The following is a 23,786-nucleotide window of genomic DNA, read 5'->3' as shown; positions in this document are numbered from 1 at the left end:
TTAACCAACTAAGTTTTGGAATTTTTGGGGTATAAAAGGTGATTCTGGTACAACGTTTTTGGAAAAGTCTCATTGCCGGAGTGCCCGATGGGACGGTCCAATCAGAAGAAACATTCCACGTTTTGAAACTTTAAGGATATTTTAAAAATAACTAACACCCGACAGCTAGTTGCCATAGCAATATCTATTACATCATAATATAACTAAATATATGACAATATCGTCTATTTCTTCTGATCAATTACAGCTGAAGTATCACATTTATATTAAAAAAAATAAAAATAAATGTTCTTTTTTTAATATTTATATCTGTGTTGTAGGACGGCTGCATCCCCCTGTTTCTAGCGGTGGAATCGGGTAACCTCGGTGTCGTCAAGGAACTTCTGTCGGTGCAGACGGACGTCCAGCTCCGAGCCAACAATAAAGTATGTTAAATATGGAGTGATCCCCGCCTGTATATAATGTGTGTGATATATATATATATATTAAACGATATACTAATTATATAGGAAACCAGACATCTTTTCTGAACGATATGACCCTATAGGTTAGGGCGATGTGGCACGGCTTATAATATGTAACAATGATGCGTGTTTGTTAACAGAAACATGGCGACACGGCACTCCATGCGTGTTGTAGAAAGAGAGACCTAGAAGTGGCCAAGGCCTTAGTGGAACACGGAGCCTCGGTCGACTGTCAGAATGTGAGTATCTGGATGTATAATAAGCTTGTTCAAAACATTTCAAACTTTATTTAAAGTTGTTTTTTAAGTTATTTGGGATATATATTTTTTAAACAGCAAAATCCATCAAAGGTATGCAAATTTCCCCTCTGTTTCCCATGATCCTTCAGTGCAGATTGCATCGGAATCCTCCCGTCATCCCAAACAGGAAGTTGTAAGCCACTTCCTGTTCTCTCCCCGCGTTGTTTTAGCAGGCGGCGCATGAGGCTCTAGCGCTAGAGATTGTTTCCGGCCGCGCAGGTCCCTCCGTAACGCTATTATCACAGATATCTCAGGGCGACGGGGGGGATTTAACCCCGCGATGGGGCAGCAAGATGGCGGCTTCTGCATATACAAAACAGAATAACTCTTTTATTTATGCAACCCCAATAATTTACATGAACTAAAAACCAGACACGTAGGAGGGATGGGTCAAAGCTTTGCATTATCCACCAACGTTAACATTCTGGAAGAAGACGCGCTGCGTAGGGGGGTGTCCATAAAAATACCAGGGCAGCGATGGGGGCAAAAAATGACTGATTGCCGCATGTTGTATCCGATTATTAGGGTGAAGGTCAGACCGCGTTACACGTCGTGGCCTGGGAAGGAGACGAGACCATGCTGAAGTTCTTACATCAATGCAAAGCCAACCCCAACATAGCAGACAAGGTGAGCGCCGAAAACTGGGGCCATTCCCGCCGGGCCGCTCCATCACAGCAGTACTCCTGCTAATTTTTATAGGAGGGGGAGGAGCCAGGTGTGGGAGGTGGGGCAATTAACCTAAAAACCTAAAATTAACCTAAAATCAATGGATATCTCCCCTCAGACCTGTGAATGATGTTAACACGCGGGTATTGTCACCCTTTGCAGATGGACCGGTCCCCGCTGCACATTGCCGCAGAAAGAGGACACACCGGTTTGGTGGAAATTCTCACTGAGAAGTTTAAGTCCAACGTTTTAGCTCGGACTAAAGTAAGTAGGACCACTTCTGCTGGGAGGCTGTTCCACTTATCCACCACCCTCTCAGTAAAGTAAAGCTTCCTTACATTCTATCTAATCCCCTGACCCTCTAGTGTTAGATTCTGGCCTCTTCTTTTAACATTATCATTGTGCATTTTTTAATATCCCATACAGGATGGCAGTACCCTCATGCACATCGCTTCACAGTGCGGGCATCCAGAAACTGCGCTGGCATTTTTGAAGAAGGGGGTTCTGCTTCATATGCCCAATAAGGTAACTTCACAACTTTATCACTCCCATCACTCCTGCGTTCCAATTGCCCTTTATCACTCCCATCACTCCTGTGTTCCAACGGCCCTTTATCACTCCCATCACTCCTGTGTTCCAATGGCCCTTTATCACTCCCATCACTCCTGTGTTCCAATGGTCCTTTATCACTCCCATCACTCCTGTGTTCCAATGGCCCTTTATCACTCCCATTACTCCTGTGTTCCAATGGCCCTTTATCACTCCCATCACTCCTGTGTTCCAATGGCCCTTTATCACTCCCATTACTCCTGTGTTCCAATGGCCCTTTATCACTCCCATTACTCCTGTGTTCCAATGGCCCTTTATCACTCCCATCACTCCTGTGTTGCAATGGCCCTTTATCACTCCCATCACTCCTGTGTTGCAATGGCACGTTGTGTTCGCTGATCCAAGTTTTAAGTTTAAAAACATAATTGATGGTTTGTTTCGCGGCCCAAGTCAGGTGCCGTGTGCCTCCACGCGGCGGCAAAGAGGGGACACGCAGCCGTCGTAAAGGCTTTGCTGCAGAAGGGCTCTCACGTGGATGCGCGGACCAAGGATAACTACACAGCGCTGCACATAGCCGCCGAGAACTGCAAGCCGCACGTGGTGCAGACTCTGCTCGGCTTCGGGGCGCAGGTGCAGCTCAAAGGAGGGAAGGTAAGTCGCCCCCCCAGCTCCTGGATTGTCTTTACGTCAAAAAGCCCTTTCTGCCCCCTCCGTGTATTTGTAACAGGGGGCCACACAAAAATGTAAAGGGACCCCTCAGCTATCATATGCTTTAAAGTGCATGATGGCCCCAGTACAGGGGGCCGTGCACCGAGTGGCCCCCACATCCCTGGCCCTGCAGTGCGATGCAGGAAAATATTTCAATGTTACAGGAAGGTGAGCCGCACAGGGGGCTTACATCAGGGGCCCGGTGGCAAGTGCTCCTTTTGCCCCATTGCTAATCATTTAATTGTTATGTAATGGATGAGAAAGCATTTTCCAGCCCAGAAATATTCTAGTTTTGCAGAGTTGTGGGATCATCGTTTAATTACAACATTTAAACGCTAGAGGGCAACAAAAGGCCACACTGTAGCATTACTGAAAACCTTGCGGCAGATCAGCCCCATCCGGCCCCCGTCTAGTCGCCCGTTTCTCCTGCTGTAGAGACTCAAACCTTAATCAGCCGTTGGTCTCGTCTTAGATTCAGGAGCCATATGTCTATCCCATGCATGTTTAATACCCTCACTGTAGCTGGGAGGCTGTTCCACTTATCCATCACCCTTTAAGTAAAGTAGTTTTTTCCTTACGTTCCATCTAAGCCTCTGACCCTCAAGTAAAGTTATGTCTCTGTCATTCATGCATTTTTTGCACCCATTCAGTGACGTATAGCGGGCGGCAGGTCGAGGTGGGGCGATCAGGACATCTTTCAGCACAGCCTCCATAGAGAGCATTAGAAGGTGACACGGGTATGACGTCATATCCCAGCGCTCTGTGTCTTAAAGGCACGGTGCACCTTTTAACGCAGGCGGATGGGGCGGCTGGGGGTGCTGCCTTAGGTGTTATTATACGTCCCGACATTACTGACCGTATAAAGTACATGCTTCCCACCCCCTACACCGGTGAGGATATCTGAGACTTCTTCCTCGCAGGGGCAGGAGACCCCGCTGCACATCGCTGCGCGCATTAAGGACGGGGAGAAGGTGGCGGAGATGCTGCTGAAGAGCGGAGCCGACGTCAACGTAGAGACGGAGGTAACAGGGGAGATTAACAGATATATTTACCGTTTAGGTCATCGAGGTATGACATCATATCCCGGCGTACCCCAAAGTGTCCCCCATACATGTCCGACGTACCCTTCAGTAACAGCCTCAGCAAGGAAGGATTAGTAATTATTATTGTTTATTGATTTATATAGCGCCGTCCTATCCTGAAGCGCTGTACAATGAGTAACCAGCATGTTACAAGTTATAACATCACGTAACAATTAAAAAACCCACCATATGCGTATACCATCTGAGCAGCTGATTATTCCTCCCCGTTAGTTGATTTTCACAGCATATGCTAATTGTTATCTTTGCCACGTTATGCCACATACTGCAGCTTCCCAAAAAGTCACCCTCAAAAAGAACACTGCCCTGATCATTTAACGAACGAGCGGCACGATTTGTATCGACAGAACGGGGAGACCGCGATGCACATAGCAGCTCGCCACGGCAACCTAAAGATGATTACTGCCCTGATCGAAGACGGAGGGGAACTCGCTTGGCTTTCCAAGGTATTGTGGATAATCGTTTGCGATTGTTGGTCCCCGTCACACTTTGAAGCTACGGACATTCTTAAAAATCCCAGAATGCAACAGAAAACTATTAATTACAGGACAGGATGGTGGATAAGTGGAACAGCCTCCCAGCAGAAGTGGTAGAGGCTAATACAGTGAGGGGATTTACTTGGCATAGTTGTGGGATAATAGATAATATCTCCTCCGACCCGCCACCCATCTTTACAATACCCGACAAACATTGTTTATTAAATGATTAAAGAGACACCGGCCCCCCCACATTAATCCGGCCCTGACGCGATGGGTTAATAGCGCCGATCTCAATTTTGCGCTTGCCTTTCCAGGCTAGAGAAAGCCCACTGCACACAGCGGTCCGGCACTGCCACCCACCCATCGTAGAGGTGATCCTTCACTACTTGGCGAGCGAAAAGAGCCCGGCGGACGCCGCCCGATGCGTTAACGAGCCCAACGAGGTGAGCCTAGAAAACAATCTCATTAACGCCATAACATTTATCGCTCTATTTAACCCCTTAAGGACAATGGGTGGTCTTTAAACCCATTTAAAACAATGCATTTTGTCATTAAGGGGTTAAAGCCTTGTCGGGGAGCACAAGCCGAGGTCCAACTACTGAGAAGAAAAAAAAGAAAGGCCCACATGTAATTTTAATGGTAAATTTGGACGTTCTGGGTAAAAAGAGTGTTTCTGGTGGAATTTTTCCCCAGTGGTGTAATATTGGACCGGTCCATCGGGTTTTATGGTAATTTATGGTAATCCGATCACTTTTACAACTTCTCGCTATAATTACTCATTCAACTAATTCTGAAATGCACTTATTATTAATTTATTTATTTTTTTGTCTGGCCAAGATACGCCTTCCTATCACAAACTGTACTCTCAGTGTAGTGTTTAAAGTTACTTCTAGATATTTAATATTTAGTAAATTAATTGGGGGAATCAGATTTGGGGATTATGGAGGAAGAATAATAATAATAATTATTATTTTTTTATATAGCGCCATCATATTCCGCAAGGATAAAAACTTGAAAATGTTAAAAAATTTCTTTAAATTTAAATAAACAAAAAAAAAATATGGCAAAAGAAATAATGAGGGAGGCAGTGAACACGGGGGTCCCATCTGCCGCTGCCTGTGTTTCAGGACGGGGAGACGGCTCTGCATTTGGCAGCAGCGGTGAATAAAGACGCGATCAACACGGAGAAAGAGGACGTGAAAATCATCCGAATCCTCCTGGAATATAACGGGGACATCTCACGCACCACAACAGAGGTGAGAACTCCGCCGATACCATGTCATTATTATCATAACAAGAAATGTGTTTTACATATAAATTGCGCTAATTGCACGTAAATCATTTAATATTAATGAAAAATTGGCCCGGACATTAACGTCTTTCCACAGGTGATATAACCCCCCCAGCACTGTATACAGTAATATAACCCCCCCCAGCGCTGTATACAGTAATATAACCCTCCCCAGCGCTGTATATAGTAATATAACCCCCAGTGCTGTATACAGTAATATAACCCCCCAGCACTGTATACAGTAATATAACCCCCAGCGCTGTATACAGTAATATAACCCCCAGCGCTGTATTCAGTAATATAACCCCCAGCACTGTATACAGTAATATAACCCCCCCAGCGCTGTATACAGTAATATAACCCCCAGCGCTGTATACAGTAATATAACCCCCAGCGCTGTATACAGTAATATAACCCCCAGCACTGTATACAGCAATATAACCCCCAGCGCTGTATACAGTAATATAACCCCCAGCGCTGTATACAGTAATATAACCCCATCGCTGTATACAGTAATATAACCCCCAGCGCTGTATACAGTAATATAACCCCCAGCGCTGTATACAGTAATATAACCCCCAGCGCTGTATACAGTAATATAACCCCCAGCGCTGTATACAGTAATATAACCCCCCAGCGCTGTATACAGTAACATAACCCCCAGCGCTGTATACAGTAATATAACCCCCAGCGCTGTATACAGTAATAAAACCCCCCAGCGCTGTATACAGTAATATAACCCCCCAGCGCTGTATACAGTAATATAACCCCCAGCGCTGTATACAGTAATATAACCCCCCAGCGCTGTATACAGTAATAACCCCCCAGCGCTGTATACAGTAATATAACCCCCAGCGCTGTATACAGTAATATAACCCCCAGCACTGTATACAGTAATATAACCCCCAGCGCTGTATACAGTAATAACCCCCCAGCGCTGTATACAGTAATAACCCCCCAGCACTGTATAGAGTAATATAACCCCCCCAGCGCTGTATACAGTAATATAACCCCCCCAGTGCTGTATACAGTAATATAACCCTCCCCAGCGCTGTATATAGTAATATAACCCCCAGCGCTGTATACAGTAATATAACCCCCAGCGCTGTATACAGTAATATAACCCCATCGCTGTATACAGTAATATAACCCCCAGCGCTGTATACAGTAATATAACCCCCAGCGCTGTATACAGTAATATAACCCCCAGCGCTGTATACAGTAATATAACCCCCAGCGCTGTATACAGTAATATAACCCCCCAGCGCTGTATACAGTAACATAACCCCCAGCGCTGTATACAGTAATATAACCCCCAGCGCTGTATACAGTAATAAAACCCCCCAGCGCTGTATACAGTAATATAACCCCCCAGCGCTGTATACAGTAATATAACCCCCAGCGCTGTATACAGTAATATAACCCCCCAGCGCTGTATACAGTAATAACCCCCCAGCGCTGTATACAGTAATATAACCCCCAGCGCTGTATACAGTAATATAACCCCCAGCACTGTATACAGTAATATAACCCCCAGCGCTGTATACAGTAATAACCCCCCAGCGCTGTATACAGTAATAACCCCCCAGCACTGTATAGAGTAATATAACCCCCCCAGCGCTGTATACAGTAATATAACCCCCCCAGTGCTGTATACAGTAATATAACCCTCCCCAGCGCTGTATATAGTAATATAACCCCCAGCGCTGTATACAGTAATATAACCCCCCAGCACTGTATACAGTAATATAACCCCCAGCGCTGTATACAGTAATATAACCCCCAGCGCTGTATTCAGTAATATAACCCCCAGCACTGTATACAGTAATATAACCCCCCCAGCGCTGTATACAGTAATATAACCCCCAGCGCTGTATACAGTAATATAACCCCCAGCGCTGTATACAGTAATATAACCCCCAGCACTGTATACAGCAATATAACCCCCAGCGCTGTATACAGTAATATAACCCCCCAGCGCTGTATACAGTAACATAACCCCCAGCGCTGTATACAGTAATATAACCCCCAGCGCTGTATACAGTAATATAACCCCCAGCGCTGTATACAGTAACATAACCCCCAGCGCTGTATACAGTAATATAACCCCCAGCGCTGTATACAGTAATAAAACCCCCCAGCGCTGTATACAGTAATATAACCCCCCAGCGCTGTATACAGTAATATAACCCCCAGCGCTGTATACAGTAATATAACCCCCAGCGCTGTATACAGTAATATAACCCCCCAGCGCTGTATACAGTAATATAACCCTCAGCGCTGTATACAGTAATATAACCCCCCAGCGCTGTATACAGTAATAACCCCCCAGCGCTGTATACAGTAATATAACCCCCAGCGCTGTATACAGTAATAAAACCCCCAGCACTGTATACAGTAATATAACCCCCAGCGCTGTATACAGTAATAACCCCCCAGCGCTGTATACAGTAATAACCCCCCAGCACTGTATAGAGTAATATAACCCCCCCAGCGCTGTATACAGTAATATAACCCCCCCAGTGCTGTATACAGTAATATAACCCTCCCCAGCGCTGTATATAGTAATATAACCCCCAGCGCTGTATACAGTAATATAACCCCCAGCGCTGTATACAATAATATAACCCCCAGCACTGTATACAGTAATATAACCCCCCAGCGCTGTATACAGTAATATAACCCCCAGCGCTGTATACAGTAATATAACCCCCCAGCGCTGTATACAGTAATATAACCCCCAGCGCTGTATACAGTAATATAACCCCCCAGCGCTGTATACAGTAATATAACCCCCCAGCGCTGTATACAGTAATAACCCCCCAGCGCTGTATACAGTAATATAACCCCCCAGCGCTGTATACAGTAATATAACCCCCAGCACTGTATACAGTAATATAACCCCCCAGCGCTGTATACAGTAATAACCCCCCAGCGCTGTATACAGTAATATAACCCCCAGCGCTGTATACAGTAATATAACCCCCCAGCGCTGTATACAGTAGTATAACCCCCCCAGCGCTGTGTACAGTAATATAACCCCCTTAGCGCTGTATACAGTAATATAACCCCCCAGCGCTGTATACAGTGATATAACCCCCCAAGCACTGTATACAGTAATATAACCCCTAGCGCTGTATACAGTAATATAACCCCCAGCGCTGTATACAGTAATAACCCCCTGGTTTTATCTATTTTTGCCCCAATAAACTCCCTTTATCTGCCGACCTGGAGGCGGCCGTTGCTGTCAGTCATGGGATATTTTGGGTGGCTTTCCTGGCTCAAACACCACACTGAGCTGATGCTTTATGGCAATGCTAATGAAGTGCGTCTGACTGAGACCAAACCCTTGGAGTGCAGTTTCCTTAAAAAACATATGTCTGGATACATGTACTGGGATACAAAAGATTTGAAAAAACAAAAAAATAAAAAATAAGCATAATTTATGGACAGGACACCCCAACAACATGCAATGAATTTGATATAGTGTTCCATATTATGATATTATTGTTAGGTTGTTAACCCTTCCAGTGTCAAGGCGCAGTTTCTCTGCTCACTCGTTAAAGTGCCGTCAGCATCAATGAAGCGACTTCGTATCGCCGGCCGTGGTTTAAAGGAAATCAAAAAGATGGGGTACGGGGATGAACCAAAAAGTGTCTAGAAGAGATTTGGAGGTTCCGTTAAAGGGTTAATGTCAGGGATACCATCCAGCCCCATATCCCATTTCATTTCCCCGCTTAGAGCCGCGTCTCTGTGTTTATGATAAATCCCTCGACTTTTGTAAACGGTGTTTGGAATTTGGCTCCAACATCTGCTTCCTCTGACAGTCCCGATACATGAAAGCCTCTCGCCTTCTCCCAAACTGCCAAGATCCAGCCTGCTCCCCAAATTAATATTTATGCGCAGAGTCTGAAAAATAAACGCAAAGTACTTTAAGGTGAAAGTTCAGGACTTTAACCCCCGGCAACAGCCGGCATCAAAAAATACAAAAGGTGGTTGGATTTTTTTTAAAAAGAATTTAATAGATTTTTTTTAACATGTGATTCATTCTGATTCTTAGCGGGGGAGGGGGGATACAGTGGGGAAAGGGCCACAGGGTGGGGGGGGTCCCCCAGATTTTACGGAAAGGCTTCTTTTTACGCTTATCCTTCTCATCTTGTTTCTTTCCACTTTATGTATATCCACTGATTTAGCCTCTACCACTTCTGCCGGGAGGCTATTCCACCCATCTACCACCGTCTCAGTAAAACTTACATTAGAGTATAAAATATATAAAAATATATATATAAATTATATAGGTATATATTGATAATATTGATATATATAATAATAATATAAATATAGGATTTGGGAGGGAATTGAGTTTACTATAAACGTGTATTATTTTTAAAGTTTATATAAATGATTATGAAGTCAGATACATTTTCAATTCATGTTGCAGAAGGTAGAGACGCCGTTGCATTACTGCGCCGGGGTGGGGAATGAAGATGTCTTGCTTGAAATGATCAGACATATAGGCTGCAACCAAATCCAGCAGGCGATGAACAAGCAGGCAAAGGTTTGTTTCGTTCTGGATCGTTCGTTCAGTTGGATAATTTCAGTATAAAAACTCCAGTTTGCACCAGAATGGTTTTCTAGCTGAAGGCGATAACATTATATTAAAAAAATGCAAAATGTTATAATCTCTCAGAACCTCAGAGGTCTCTTTTTCAGGTGGCCTGATGGTGCTTAGATGGTGCAAGGTCTATTGTAGCACAGTCTGTGCCGGGAGGCATTACTATAGTAACAAATATATTTACTGTAAAATCTCTGGTGTAATTTACCCCTTTTCAAGAATCTTGGTGTTGAAGGGGTTAACCTTTGTGTCTGAAGGACCCCCCCTCACAATCAATGCTTTGCTTGTATGGAGCACCAGGACAGAAAGAGTTTACCCCCCCCCCCAAAAAAAAGTAATAACAAAAAACAATCTTCAACAGCACTGACCTGGAGTCAAAGGTGCTTTCAGGTCTCTGCAGACCCCTCCACCTCCCATCAGAGAAGGGGGGGGCATAAGGGGGGGCATCCAGGCCACATTATTAATATAAATTATTTTTATTATTATTATTATTTTAGGTCACTGATTATTGATCAGATTCTCTGATCGTGGCCTAAACTTTCATTTATAAGCAAACTTTATTTTTTTTTATTTTTATTGTGCAATATATATATTTTTTAACAACTTTTAACCGAACAAATTATTATCTAACAAATGAATAATAACTCGTAAAGTTATACCCGAGTATTATACAGCGGTGCTCGTTATGCCTGAGATTTTACGGAATACACGTTTTAACAAAAAAAAAACTATGCTTCCTTTATTATAATTATAATTTTTTGCATAATATTTCATTTTGTATTTATTTTTTTGACTAGAATGGGTGGTCTCCACTCCTGGTGGCAGCGGAGAGGGGTCACACTGAGGTTGTAAAAATCCTGCTGCAGAATCATGCACGTGTTGATGTATTTGATGAGGTATGAAGGTTTTATTTAAAATCCAAACTTTTATTTATTTTTTTAAATAAAAGATGTAATAAATTTTTTTTGTTATTTTATTTAAATGCCTTTACTGCCATTTGGGGGGGGTTATGGACATTGGAATCTGTCACTAAATACATACTATTTTTTTGTTTTTTTAAATTCCCAATAAATCTGAATTATTTTTCTCTAGTATCCCTTCAAGTAATAATGCACGAATCTAAAGAAACCTCAGGGATTTAACTATACATTATACAGGGCCAACCGAGCAGGGCTGAGATTGGACTATTTTAATGTATGGTGAAACCATCACCCTTAGTGAATAGACCCAACTGATTTGACGACATTAATGGAGGTTAATTAATCAAGACGCATAGGGGTTAATTCACTAATTCCTCAAGAACCACTCTACTCTCTGTTTAACCCTGAAATGTCCCTGCTTTTAATTTTAGTTATTTTTAGTTTTTTTTTATACCGTTTTTTCCTTATCCAGCACGGCAAAGCCGCTCTGCACCTTGCGGCGGAGAAGGGTCACGACGAGATAGCAGACGTCCTGCTCCGGCACAAGGCGTTTGTGAACGCCAAAACCAAGCTCGGCCTAACGCCGCTCCATCTGTGCGCTCAGAAGGGGTATAACCACCTGGTGAAGATGCTTGTGGAGACGCACCTGGCCTGCATCGATGCTATGACCTTGGTAAAAAAAAAAAAAATAAAAAAAAAAAATAGAGTCAAAACCAAATATCACCAATAATAACACATTTAACAAATGCAATGTCATCATTATTATTGTTATCCCAGCCCAAGATCCCCCACTGCCTGCAAAACCACGAGACAGTACCTGAAAACTGGGACTGTCCCAGGGTAACAGGACGCTTGGGGGGTATGGTTATTGCCATCCGGTATTTACCCTTCTAAGGGTGGAAACTGTAACCTGGACTAGGTTGTATCTCGGTTAATATCTCCTGTGGCCAGATATAAAGAGAAAAATCCCCAACTCTTGATTTTCTTTGTTCTGTAAGTAACTCGGTTTGCGTTGAGGTCTCCTTCTTAGGTGCTTTCTCTGCCTCTTTGGTCCCGGCTTGGCTCTTCTCTTTACCAGATCCGTAAAATAAAACGCACAGTGAATTTGTGATATTCACTAAATAACACCAACAAGAATGAGACAGATTCCATTCATTACTTTCTTTTATTTTCTTTAGACCCTGCGGACCCCGCTTCACTTGGCTGCCATGAATGGTCAGCTGGATGTATGTAACAGTCTACTAACGATGAAGGCGGATGTCAATGCGATCGATACCGTAAGCAGCATTTATATTATACTAAATAATACTAACTATATATCTATATACATATACATATATATATATTTCTATAATAGAAGTTATTTTCCAGGGCTCCTTGTTCTTCTTAACTCGGATTTTTAAGAAACTCTCCATGCTTTCCTTTCACATCACGTGTTTTACCCTTCAGGTTTTAATGTACAATAACAATGACAATATTAAGGATTCTTCTGTTTAGCGAGTGAGGTCAGGATGATCGTTTCTTTAATTTTTCATTAAAGTGCGAGTGCATGCGAGTTTGTAAAAAAAAAATAATAATGCCTGCGTTCAGCTGCAGGGAATTCCACTACGGTCAATTTTGCATAAAACAGCGTTCCGTTTGCATTCACCAATGTGTCGATGTTACGCACGTTAACAACAAGCAAGCAATAAAAGAAACTGCAGAAAAATACCTGGTGACAGATTGTAATTTGGCCGCTGGTTGCGCAGGAGCGTGCGTATACTCCATACTACTACTGCCTCCCATTCAGGTTTATTGGGAAACAATAAATACTCTAAACTTGGTGGGTGGAAGTATATAAACCCGATCCCACCCAACCAGCGGTGGCCTCTTTTCATGGGCATTCCAAAGGGTTAATTTTGTTTTGCACAGTAGTACAATGTCCTCTATAGTTCCATAAGGGGGTGAAACCAGATCAACACATATAACCTTCCTTTCTGATTTTATTTCATGCTTATGGCCCCTGCATGTCTGCCTTGGGCCTTGTTGAATTCTCCTTCTCGTATTAACCTCCACCACCTCTGCTGGAATACTACTCCATGCATCCCCTACCCTTCCTAAAGCCACTGTCATGCTATAGCCTCTTCTTCGGTCCGCCCTTCCCATTTCTGTTTAAAACGTCGACACATTTGTGCATTGTTATCACGCAGTTAACCTTATTTATGCCATGTAGTATGACGCATTTCGCTCCCATAATATTTGTTCTGATATATGTAAGCAGACACGGTCACTGCCGCTGGCATGCGGATCTTTAAAGCCCACGCCGTCTGCAGCGAGCTCTATTTCTTCCTGAATGAAGTCCCGAGCGGTTCTGCCGGGAAGTTTCCCGTCGAGTTACTCCCTTTCCTCTCTGTGATTATCTGAGTCTGATACCGGCGATCGCCCCCCGGCCGCCTCCATATAACATGCAATCCTAGGAGCTTTTCCCACATGCTTCTGAAAGGCAGAAAACCCCACGAGATCTGCGTGCAGCGTAACGACCGGTAATAAAGGGGCCCCCGCTAAACAATTTACTGCTGCTGCTTCTGGAATAATCATTTCAAATATTGCCCTATTTTCTTTTTTTGAAATGAGTTCTAGTTTTTGCCCCATAATATAATGTTTTCAGGCAGCTGCATATCAGCCGTTTGTATGATTCTCGCTCTGTTATCTGATCCCCGATCTACTAAACCCCCGACTCCTTATCATACTGCCTGTGGGGAACAATAGAATGGCTCAGTCTTAATCACCATCACGGACACTCTGATTGATGAAGACTTCATTAGCAATGAGATAAAACTAGGTTTTTGTCAATGCTGACTGACTACTGTATACAGCACTGGGAGGTATATTACTGTATACAGCGCTGGGGGGTTATATTACTGTATACAGCGCTGGGGGGTTATATTACTGTATACAGTGCTGGGGGGTCATATTACTGTATACAGCACTGGGGGTTATATTACTGTATACAGCGCTGGGGGGTTTATATTACTGTATACAGCGCTGGGGTTATATTACTGTATACAGCGCTGGGGGGTCATATTACTGTAAACAGCGCTGGGGGTTATATTACTGTATAGAGCGCTGGGGGGTTATATTACTGTATACAGTGCTGGGGGGTTATATTACTGTATACAGCGCTGGGGGTTATATTACTGTATACAGCACTGGGGGTTATATTACTGTATACTGCACTGGGAGGTATATTACTGTATACAGCGCTGGGGGGTCATATTACTGTATACAGCGCTGGGGGGTCATATTACTGTATACAGTGCTGGGGGTTATATTACTGTATACAACGCTGGGGGTCATATTACTGTATACAGCGCTGGGGGGTTATATTACTGTATACAGTGCTGGGGGGTTATATTACTGTATACAGCACTGGGGGTTATATTACTGTATACTGCACTGGGAGGTATATTACTGTATACAGCGCTGGGGGGTCATATTACTGTATACAGCGCTGGGGGGTCATATTACTGTATACAGTGCTGGGGGTTATATTACTGTATACAACGCTGGGGGTCATATTACTGTATACAGCGCTGGGGGGTCATATTACTGTATACAGTGCTGGGGGTTATATTACTGTATACAACGCTGGGGGTCATATTACTGTATACAGCACTGGGGGTTATATTACTGTATACAGCGCTGGGGGTTATATTACTGTATACAGCGCTGGGGGGTTATATTACTGTATACAGCGCTGGGGGTTATATTACTGTATGCAACACGGGGGGGGGTGTAAAAGGGTCACCGGACCGAAGGCTGGGACCCCCTGTTTGAGGGCTGAGGAGTCATCAGTCAGTCCCTCATACGGAGCTCCTGCTATCCACGGATCAGTCAGACCACCATTCGTAGTAAAACAAGAACTTTATTTACAAACACACAGAACTTATATACAATCTCCATTCACTGTGCACCGAACCCAACCCCCAATCCTATCAGCCACATCACCTCACAAATCCCATCAGTATACAGGGGATGTATCAGGTGAGGGGATTAAGGGATACAATGGGTTCCCCCACCTGTGTTATCCCCCCTGTAGTGCGGGGGCCATCTGGGGAGACAGGGCTGTGCTGGCTGATAAAGCCCCAGCCGGGTTATAGGATTGTCTCTTTGAAGGCTGGAGCTGAAGCCACATCAGTCTCTGGGCCGGTTACACAATAATACACAATATAAAATATTACCGGGTCACGGTATACGGAACCGGACACAAAAGTGCTCCGTGACCCGGCTAAACTTTACACCAACATATGAGCCAGCTAGCCTGGCCATGTTACAGGGGGGTTATATTACTGCATACAGCACTGGGGGTTATATTACTGTATACAGCGCTGGGGGTTATATTACTGCATACAGTGCTGGGGGGTTATATTACTGTATACAGCGCTGGGGGTTATATTACTGTATACAGCGCTCAGGGTTTATTACTGTATACAGGGCTGGGGGTTATATTACTGTATACAGCACTGGGGGGTTATATTACTATATACAGCGCTGGGGGGGTTATATTACTGGATACAGCGCTGGGGGGTTATATTACTGTATACAGCGCTGGGGGGGTTATATTACTGGATACAGCGCTGGGGGGTTATATTACTGTATACAGCGCTGGGGGTTATATTACTGTATACAGCGCTGGGGAGTTATATTACTGTATATAGCGCTGGGGGGTTATATTACTGTATACAGCGCTGGGGTTTATATTACTGTATACAGCGCTCAGGGTTTATTACTGTATACAGGGCTGGGGGGTTATTGTATACTGTGCTGGGGGGTTATATTACTGTATAGAGCGTTGGGGGGTTATATTACTGTATACAGCGTTGGGGGGTTATTACAGCTCCTGCGTTGGTAAATATGTAATATAGTTGGTAATCAGTAATATAGGAACAAAGCAGCTATACATCCACTGGGATAAATATTGAAATAACTGGAAGTTTGGGCACAAGCTGTAGTCCCTTCTCATCCTTTTATTTAAGTTCCGGACGTATCTTCTGTCCGTGTTTCTAAATCCGACTTTTTCCATTTTCACTGTAGGACGGACAGACTGCGCTCCACCTGGCGGCTGAGAACGATCACTCCGAAGTGGTGAAACTCTTCTTGAAGCAGAAGCCGGAGTTGGTAACTTTGGCCAATATGGACGGCTCCACATGCGCTCACATCGCTGCCGCCAAGGGAAGCGTCGCTGTCATTAAGGAGCTCCTCAGGTTCAACAAAACTGGCGTCACCACAACTCGCAACAAGGTGAGAGCACGGCATACACCATTATCACACTTCTCCTTACATGAACACAGGTGCTCTGCCGTGACCATGACCACAGGTGGATCCAGACCCCGGACTGGCCATCCCTTATGTTGATGCTGCTCCAGCACCAGCTCGGGTGCTTCAGTGCACATGCGCATATCTGGACGTCAGCCGCAGTTATGTCATCAGGTAGCCCCCGGCCTTAAAGTGCCACCCCGTTATTGCCAGGATCTACCTTTCTGCCCTATATATATAGGGTATATACCCCATATACCACAAAAAATAGCCAGAATGTTTTTTTTCTATTAAATGTATTTATTATGTAATATTTTTATGAAAGTATTTATTACATCATAGAAAGGCTTTAACATAATAAGTGAATTATGATGTAATATGATTAATAAATTTCTCTACCAATATGATTCCAGACCGGGGGGGGTATATTTTCTTTCCACGGGAATATTTGTGGGCATCTCAAATCCTCTTATTACATTAACAACCTGTCTATGACATAATAATTATTTTTATGAATATATTTATGACATCATAGAAACGCTTTTTAACGTAATAAGTGACTGAATACTATATCGAGATTCGATCATTCATTTAGACCACGCGTCACTATTGTAAATCACCAGTTGTTGACGGGGACTCATTGAGTGTCCTCACATGGTAGAGGTACGGCTCCTGACGTCCTCGCCTTTCCTGACGGCTTTTGATCTCGGCCGTGCGCCGCTGGTAATGAGATTTCTGTGAAGCGTTTCCTCTCTGCTTCCATTGTTCTGCGGCAGGCGACCGATCATCGCTGGGGCCTCGACTATCCGCCGATGATTTATTCTGCTTCCTTCTGAAAAACGGCAAAAAAAAGATCACAGCCTCCGAACTGTTATATAAAAAAAACCTATTGATTAAGCGATGATTAATTCTGCGTAATGTTTTATAAATCATTAGACTTGTGGTTTTGGGAAAAGTACGAGATTGTATCAACCAGTGAAATTCTATTCATTTTTATATTAAATCTGTGAATTAACTTGGTGTGTAGTGAATCATATAAATATTACAGATATATATATATTGGGTTTAGGTGTTTCAGCCGGGATTATTGCTGACAGGTGTATAAAATGAAGCCCATAGGCGGCCGTCTCCATAGGCATTCATTGGCAGCAGAAAGGGTCTTACTGAAGAGCTCCTTGACTTTAAACATGGTGGTCATGGGATGCCCCCTGTACAATTTTTAGTAATTGTAAATTTATCACTCATTTACTTCTCTATTCTTCTCTTTTTTTATTTATTTTTGATCCATTATTTTCCTCCCTTTTTTCTCTCTTCCTCTCTTTCTTCTTATTCCCTTTGCCCATCAAGCATTTTGGAAACCATTTGGGATTTGCCCCCTGAGTCACAAGGTTTCCACCCAGTCTCTAGGTTAATGGGCAGACTATCGGGGTCATATCGTCTGGAGCCGACTCCTCTGTTGAAAGGCTTTTCCGTGCATCCACTGCCACTTCTATAAAGCTCATCTTCTGTAAAACTGGTAGAGCCAACCTTTAAATCTATCGGTTTCTTTCGCTATCCAACAGGGGCCAGAAGAATAAATGTATGAATGTATGAAAGTAAAGCCGCTCACTTACAGGGCTTTTACCCCGATCTCTCAGGGGGAATGGCAGATTCTTTTTATATTCTACTCTGACCTAATGATATCTGAGCATCCTAATCGAACCGACCCCCCCCAACACACACACACACACACTCACACTCTGAGTGTCCTACTTTTGGGGTACTTTATAAATAGTTTCATTCCGGAGGTGTGAGCCCCCTACTGGTGGCATGCAGAATAGGCAAACAAACTTTTTTTTACCTTTGCCAAATAAAAACTTACAAACAAAAAAGGGTGAAAGTACAGGCGAAGTGCGTGTCTCCTTCTGTCTTAATGTCATTTTTGGCATTGAAAGTATTTTTTCCCAGGAATGTGGAACTCGAGCATCGCTCGGCTATTGTTTTGGAGCAGAAATCAAGGTTGAACGGCGCTTCCAGAAATAGCTTTTGTCTTAAACGATTCTTGTTTCTGTTCTTGATGCTGCAGACCAGTGACTCCACGCCGTTGCATCTGGCAGCCGAAGGAGGTCACGCAGAGGTGGTTAAGGTTCTGTTAGAAACCGGCGCGTCTGCATCGGACGAGAATGGAGTAAGTTGGAATAAGAACTTTGTAACATCTTTGAGCTCGCATGAATAACAGAGGATATTGTGATACCAACCACAACTCGCTGACGAGACCCATGGAGGCCAAAACGTAGTCTGGGGTTGTTGGATCCCACCGGCTGAAGAGATTTGCTTATTCCTTGTTTGTATTTTTTATACATAAATTATAGACCTTTTAAAACATCCAGAGACAGTCCCACCCAACAGTCCTGCAGAACACAACCCTGTAATCCTAACAAAACCCATAAGGTGACCTGTGGTGCAGCTCATTTAACTAGTACTATCCCTTTCAGAGCAGTATTAACCATGATGCCGTGCAATGCTGGGCAATTGTGTCAGATTCTCAAACCAAGCACCTGGCGCTGGAGTGTCTTCTGTGTGAAGTCTGCTCCTTCTCAGTTACTGTACGGCCCTCTTAATCCTGATTGCAATAAATCTCTCAAACCCCCCCCCCCGCCAAAAATCTTGAATGTGTTGTCTGTGCCTGGCAGGAGGGGATGACAGCGATTCACCTGGCAGCTAAGAACGGGCATATCGATGTCCTGGAGGCTTTAAAGGGAAGCATCTCATTCCGGATTACCAGCTCCAAGGTAAAGTCATTTTATATGCTCCAAGGGGTGGTCTTCAGAGTTCCGCCAAGGTGTGGTCTTTAGAGTTCCGCCAAGGCGTGGTCTTCAGTGGTCTTTACATAAGAAGGTAAAATGTGATCACTTATAGCCTATGAAGGGCAGGGATATCTTGCTTTTATAAAGACCATCTAGAAAGTATCTTCTTGTGACCTTAAGGAGAAAAGCACAGGCTCTAAATAAGCATATGTCTGGTCTCTGGCGATTACCCGTTTTATTAAATAAAAATATGAGATGTAATCTTCAATGGGGTCTTCTGGATCTGTACAAAACTGTAAATAGTTGAACTTTATTCTTCTCTCTGCATCACAAGCCATTGCATGACTGCCCCGTTGCTCTGTTTGGAGTTAATGAAGAATTATTATTATTTCCTTTCTTTAGACCGGTTTTACAGCTCTTCATGTGGCAGCTCAATTTGGACAACTCGATTTTGTCCGTGAAATCCTAACCAAAGTGCCCGCCTCGATGCACAGCGAGCCCCCCAAAACCGCCTCGGACTTATTATATATGAAAGATCAAGGAGGCGAGGTATGAATGAAAACCAACGCTAATCATTGTTGCAGATTAATTGGTATTTATTATAATAATGATTGAAACGTTTGCAATAACGTCAGGAGACACAGCAACCCCGGGCCATTACAGTCTCTTTTCATGTAAGCGTATGATGTCTTCTATGCTATTTTCACTGGCGATCGCTTAAAATAAACTGCCACGTTCTAGATTGCTCTTACCGGTCATTCAATAAACACTTTGCATTAGCAAACGTTCTGTGTCCTAACGCTCGCGGACCACCCTCTCTGCCCGGTCCTTTTTCACATCCGGTTATTACATTAAACACTTCTTTTTTTTTTTATCTTAAGTCCGGATATACCCCATTGCATTTGGCTTCCCAATCCGGCCACGAAAGTCTGGTCCGGCTTTTACTGAACTATCCAGGAGTCCAAGCCGACGCAGCCACCAACCGGCAGGTACGGAACTATTTATTGCTGACATTCCATGCGACTGTCACAGCCCTTCTCTTATAACAAAGACAGCCATCAAATTTGCCCCGGCTCCTGTTTGATGTCTCTACCTGCTTCTTTCTCCATGCACATGGTGTGGTCGGTGTCCATTGGGTGCCTAGCCGGGTAATCGTACGTTGAAGTCGGCAGCTGGACCTTGTGTGACACGGGACAAGCCTGACACCAAAAGTCTTCTTATGTGGACAGGTGCCAGGGCGCCTCCTAAGATTGGCTTTGATACAACCCATGCTTTCTCTATCATTATTCACTGACCCCGTAGTCACAACTCTAATACACAGTCGCATTCCCAAGTATTTGATCTGTGCACCATATGATCTCCGCAGGGTTCGGCGCCAATACACCTCGCGGCGCACAACGGTCACACGTCGGTTGTCGGCCTCCTTCTAAGTAAGTCCACGTCCCAGCTGCATATGAAAGACAAGCGAGGAAGAACGTGCCTCCACCTGGCTGCCGCCAATGGCCACAACGAGTTGATGAGGGCGCTCGTTGGTCAAGGAGCTGAAATAAACGTGACCGACAAGGTGCAGTACAGTCCTTTATTTCCGGTGGTTCAATGACATGTCCATTTTAAAGCCAAGTATATTTGGGTCCATTTCTCCCCCAAAAACACTGCACTTTTTATTATATTACCCTTATACTGGCCCTTTTTCCTCCCCAGAATGGGTGGTGTCCGTTGCATTTCGCTGCAAAGTCTGGCTTCCTAGACACCGTCCGCTTTCTCACTGAATGTGGCGCCAATGCGGCGCTGGAGTGTAAAGACGGAAAGCTAGCCATCCAGTACGCGGCCGCAGAAAACCACCATGAAGTGGTGAGCTTCCTACTGAAGAAGGACCGCAATACTTTAAAGCTAACGGAAGACAGAAAGGTAACTTCTCTCGTGCGATACATCGCTGCCTGAACATCGTTTTAAATCCCCGTCCCGGAGGTCCTCTCGTAAAATAATTATTTTATTATGTTTCCAGTTCGTCTTTGATCTCATGGTCTGCGGGAAGATAAACAACAACAGGGTAATAGCGGAATATGTTCTTAATTCCGCGGCACCGCTGGACACCGCTGTCAAACTCTCGAGAGCGTTCGCCGTTGCGAGCCTGAAGGAGAAAGAGAGGGCAGTAGACCTTCTAAACGCTTCGAAGTACAGCGAGAACATGGCTACTGAACTCCTCACCGTGGCCTCCGGAAGTAAAAATGCAGGTTATATCCTGAGAGCCGTGGACCACCGAGGGACGACTATCCTGGACTGCTTCATCGAGTGCGAACAAAAGGACGTCGTTGCCCATCCCGCTGTCCAAAAATACTTGTCCGAGGTCTGGTACGGACAGTTAGAGTGGGCCGCGTGGAAACTGGTGCTTCTTTTCTTTACCTTCTTGGCGTGTCCGCCGGTCTGGCTTGTGTTCTCTCTGCCTCTGAAGCACAGATTTCACAAGATCCCAATCATAAAATTCATGAGCTACTTGGCCTCTCATATATTCCTGCTCGTGCTGTTCATCCTAACCATCGTCTACCCGCCTGTGAGTCCGATTTACGAAGGGCGCACCATACCGTACTGGAACGAGTGGCTGCTGTTAGTCTGGTTACTGGGGACGCTGGTTTCGGAGCTCACCCACCACGGGGAGCGCTCTGGACTGGCCTGGATACGGGTTTTCGTCTTGGGATTCTCTGCAGCCGCTTTCTTCTGCCACTTACTCGCGTTCCTGTTTACCGATACGGAACGTTTGCACTGCCTTTTTGCCAGAAATATTTTCCTCGGTGTAGCCATGACTCTCTCCTTTGTCCAGTTCCTGGAGTTCCTCACTTTTCACCACCTCTTTGGACCGTGGGCTATTATCATAAGAGATCTGATAAAGGACCTAACCCGTTTTGCCGTCATTCTAGGCTTGTTTCACGTAGCCTTCACCATGCAACTGTCTGCCGTCTACCAGCCCGTCTACCCAGAATCTAAAACGAATCGGACTTATAATGAAACCGCTCCCGAACAGAACGTTTCCAACATCCAGGATCCCATCGATATCACCGTCCTCTTATTCTTTTCTCTCTTCGGTCTCGTCGAACCGGAATGTCTTCCGAGCCTCGACCGGACTCCCCCGTTCACGTTCGTAATCGTCCGCTTCGTGTTTGGCGTTTACCTTATCGTCACGTTAATTGTTCTGATCAATCTGCTGATCGCCATGATGAGCGACACCTACCAGAGGATACAGGCTCAGTCGGACACGGAGTGGAAATTCGGGCGGGCGACGCTTATCCGAGACATGACCAGAAAACCAGGAGCCCCGTCTCCGTTCAACCTGCTCACGAATTTATTTTACTACGTGAGGTTACTGTGCAAGTACAAAGGTATGCGCCTGAAACCCGGGGTGCCGTAAAACAGATTTTATCCCGTGTTTTCATATTGGGGCAACATTTTTTTAGTTTTAAATGATAATTGTGGGAATGGTTGGGTTATTGGACTTATTGGGCAAGCTAAGCAAGTTTTAATTTTAGGGAACGTCTGCTCTGCCGGTACCAGGAACGTTCTGAATGAAGAGGATGCTGACGGATTTTCGGACACGCATTCTATTGACTTTCTTGCGCATACATCGCTTGGATGGCTTAGAACCACTGCCAAGAGAACAATGCAAGTATCACCAGAAGGTAACCTCTTCCAAGCCCCCGCATATTGGTGAATTACTTTAATTATGCATAAAAACACATTGTAACCATAGCTAGAGATCATGAAATTCCAGGTAATGATAGACTTAGAGAGAGAGAGGTGGACATAGTAAAGAAGTCACATGACTTGTCACTTGAGAGAGTTCGTTGGCCACGGATATGGTAAGTTGAGCTTCCCCAGAGCCATTAAGGAGTCAGATGGCCAAGCGTATGGTGTAGTTGGATCCCATTGACTATTGGAGAGTGCCATGGCCATGGGAGGTGACTGGCAGGACACCCAGAGACCAAAAGAGAGTCAAATGGCCAGAAATATGGGCATAACAATGTCAAAGACTTAAAAAAATAATAATAATCTGAAGAATAGTTCCAATAGGAGTTACAGAAAGAAACTCACATAATAGTGAAATTCTGGAGTCTCACCTTTTATCTGATGCCGTTAATTTTTAAGCTTCTAAAAGAGAAAAGCTGCTTTGGAAGGAAATCCCTTGCCTTGATCCGTGGTGTATTCCGGGTAAAGGAATGAGAGCTATTAGTATTCCCATAGGGGTAAGCAGCTGTGTATATAACTGACTGGGCCAACAAGGCCAAAGGTGACAGGTCTGGGAAACGGCAGCCCCTGTGCAGCGCTACCAGGGTCAAATCGCTTTATCGGCGATAACATTCCCCAATAAACTGCAGTTCAGGGGTCTCTGAGCGTCCCTGTGAGGGTCCGCTATGGGTGTTGCTGTATGTAATTCATGTAACTGAGGATCCGGTGCTCAAAACATCTAAAAAATCAGATTTTTGATGGCTGTTTTCTTAGCCAGGGCTCCTTTTCGTTCATTGCCATCAAACAGGACCCGAAACGCATTGTTTCCATTTTTGGTACAAAACCCTTTGTCTGAATCCTCACTTTTTTGCGTTTGTGACGCCTGAACCTTATTTT

General features: G+C 44.4%; 1 protein-coding gene across 1 annotated transcript in view; it reads left to right on the top strand.

Annotated features, from left to right (window-relative positions):
• The window catches only part of LOC128497762 (serine/threonine-protein phosphatase 6 regulatory ankyrin repeat subunit B-like), a 32,412-nt gene that overhangs the window by 7,884 nt on the left and 742 nt on the right, over window positions 1–23,786 (top strand). Inside the window, exons 5-27 of the mRNA XM_053467922.1 lie at window positions 321–425; window positions 605–703; window positions 1,289–1,390; window positions 1,592–1,693; window positions 1,856–1,954; window positions 2,429–2,629; window positions 3,607–3,708; window positions 4,134–4,237; window positions 4,585–4,708; window positions 5,393–5,521; window positions 9,998–10,114; window positions 10,969–11,067; window positions 11,564–11,764; window positions 12,270–12,368; window positions 16,165–16,371; window positions 18,452–18,553; window positions 19,059–19,157; window positions 19,575–19,721; window positions 20,054–20,161; window positions 20,539–20,736; window positions 20,874–21,080; window positions 21,178–22,546; window positions 22,694–22,843. Coding sequence (XP_053323897.1) covers window positions 321–425; window positions 605–703; window positions 1,289–1,390; window positions 1,592–1,693; window positions 1,856–1,954; window positions 2,429–2,629; window positions 3,607–3,708; window positions 4,134–4,237; window positions 4,585–4,708; window positions 5,393–5,521; window positions 9,998–10,114; window positions 10,969–11,067; window positions 11,564–11,764; window positions 12,270–12,368; window positions 16,165–16,371; window positions 18,452–18,553; window positions 19,059–19,157; window positions 19,575–19,721; window positions 20,054–20,161; window positions 20,539–20,736; window positions 20,874–21,080; window positions 21,178–22,546; window positions 22,694–22,843 — 4,270 coding nt within the window. The remainder of the gene's footprint in view (window positions 1–320; window positions 426–604; window positions 704–1,288; window positions 1,391–1,591; window positions 1,694–1,855; window positions 1,955–2,428; window positions 2,630–3,606; window positions 3,709–4,133; window positions 4,238–4,584; window positions 4,709–5,392; window positions 5,522–9,997; window positions 10,115–10,968; window positions 11,068–11,563; window positions 11,765–12,269; window positions 12,369–16,164; window positions 16,372–18,451; window positions 18,554–19,058; window positions 19,158–19,574; window positions 19,722–20,053; window positions 20,162–20,538; window positions 20,737–20,873; window positions 21,081–21,177; window positions 22,547–22,693; window positions 22,844–23,786) is intronic.

This window comes from Spea bombifrons, chromosome 5 (genome assembly GCF_027358695.1).
Source record: "Spea bombifrons isolate aSpeBom1 chromosome 5, aSpeBom1.2.pri, whole genome shotgun sequence".
Classification (NCBI taxonomy): Eukaryota; Metazoa; Chordata; class Amphibia; order Anura; family Pelobatidae; genus Spea; species Spea bombifrons.
This window is presented reverse-complemented; position numbering and strand designations above follow the sequence as displayed.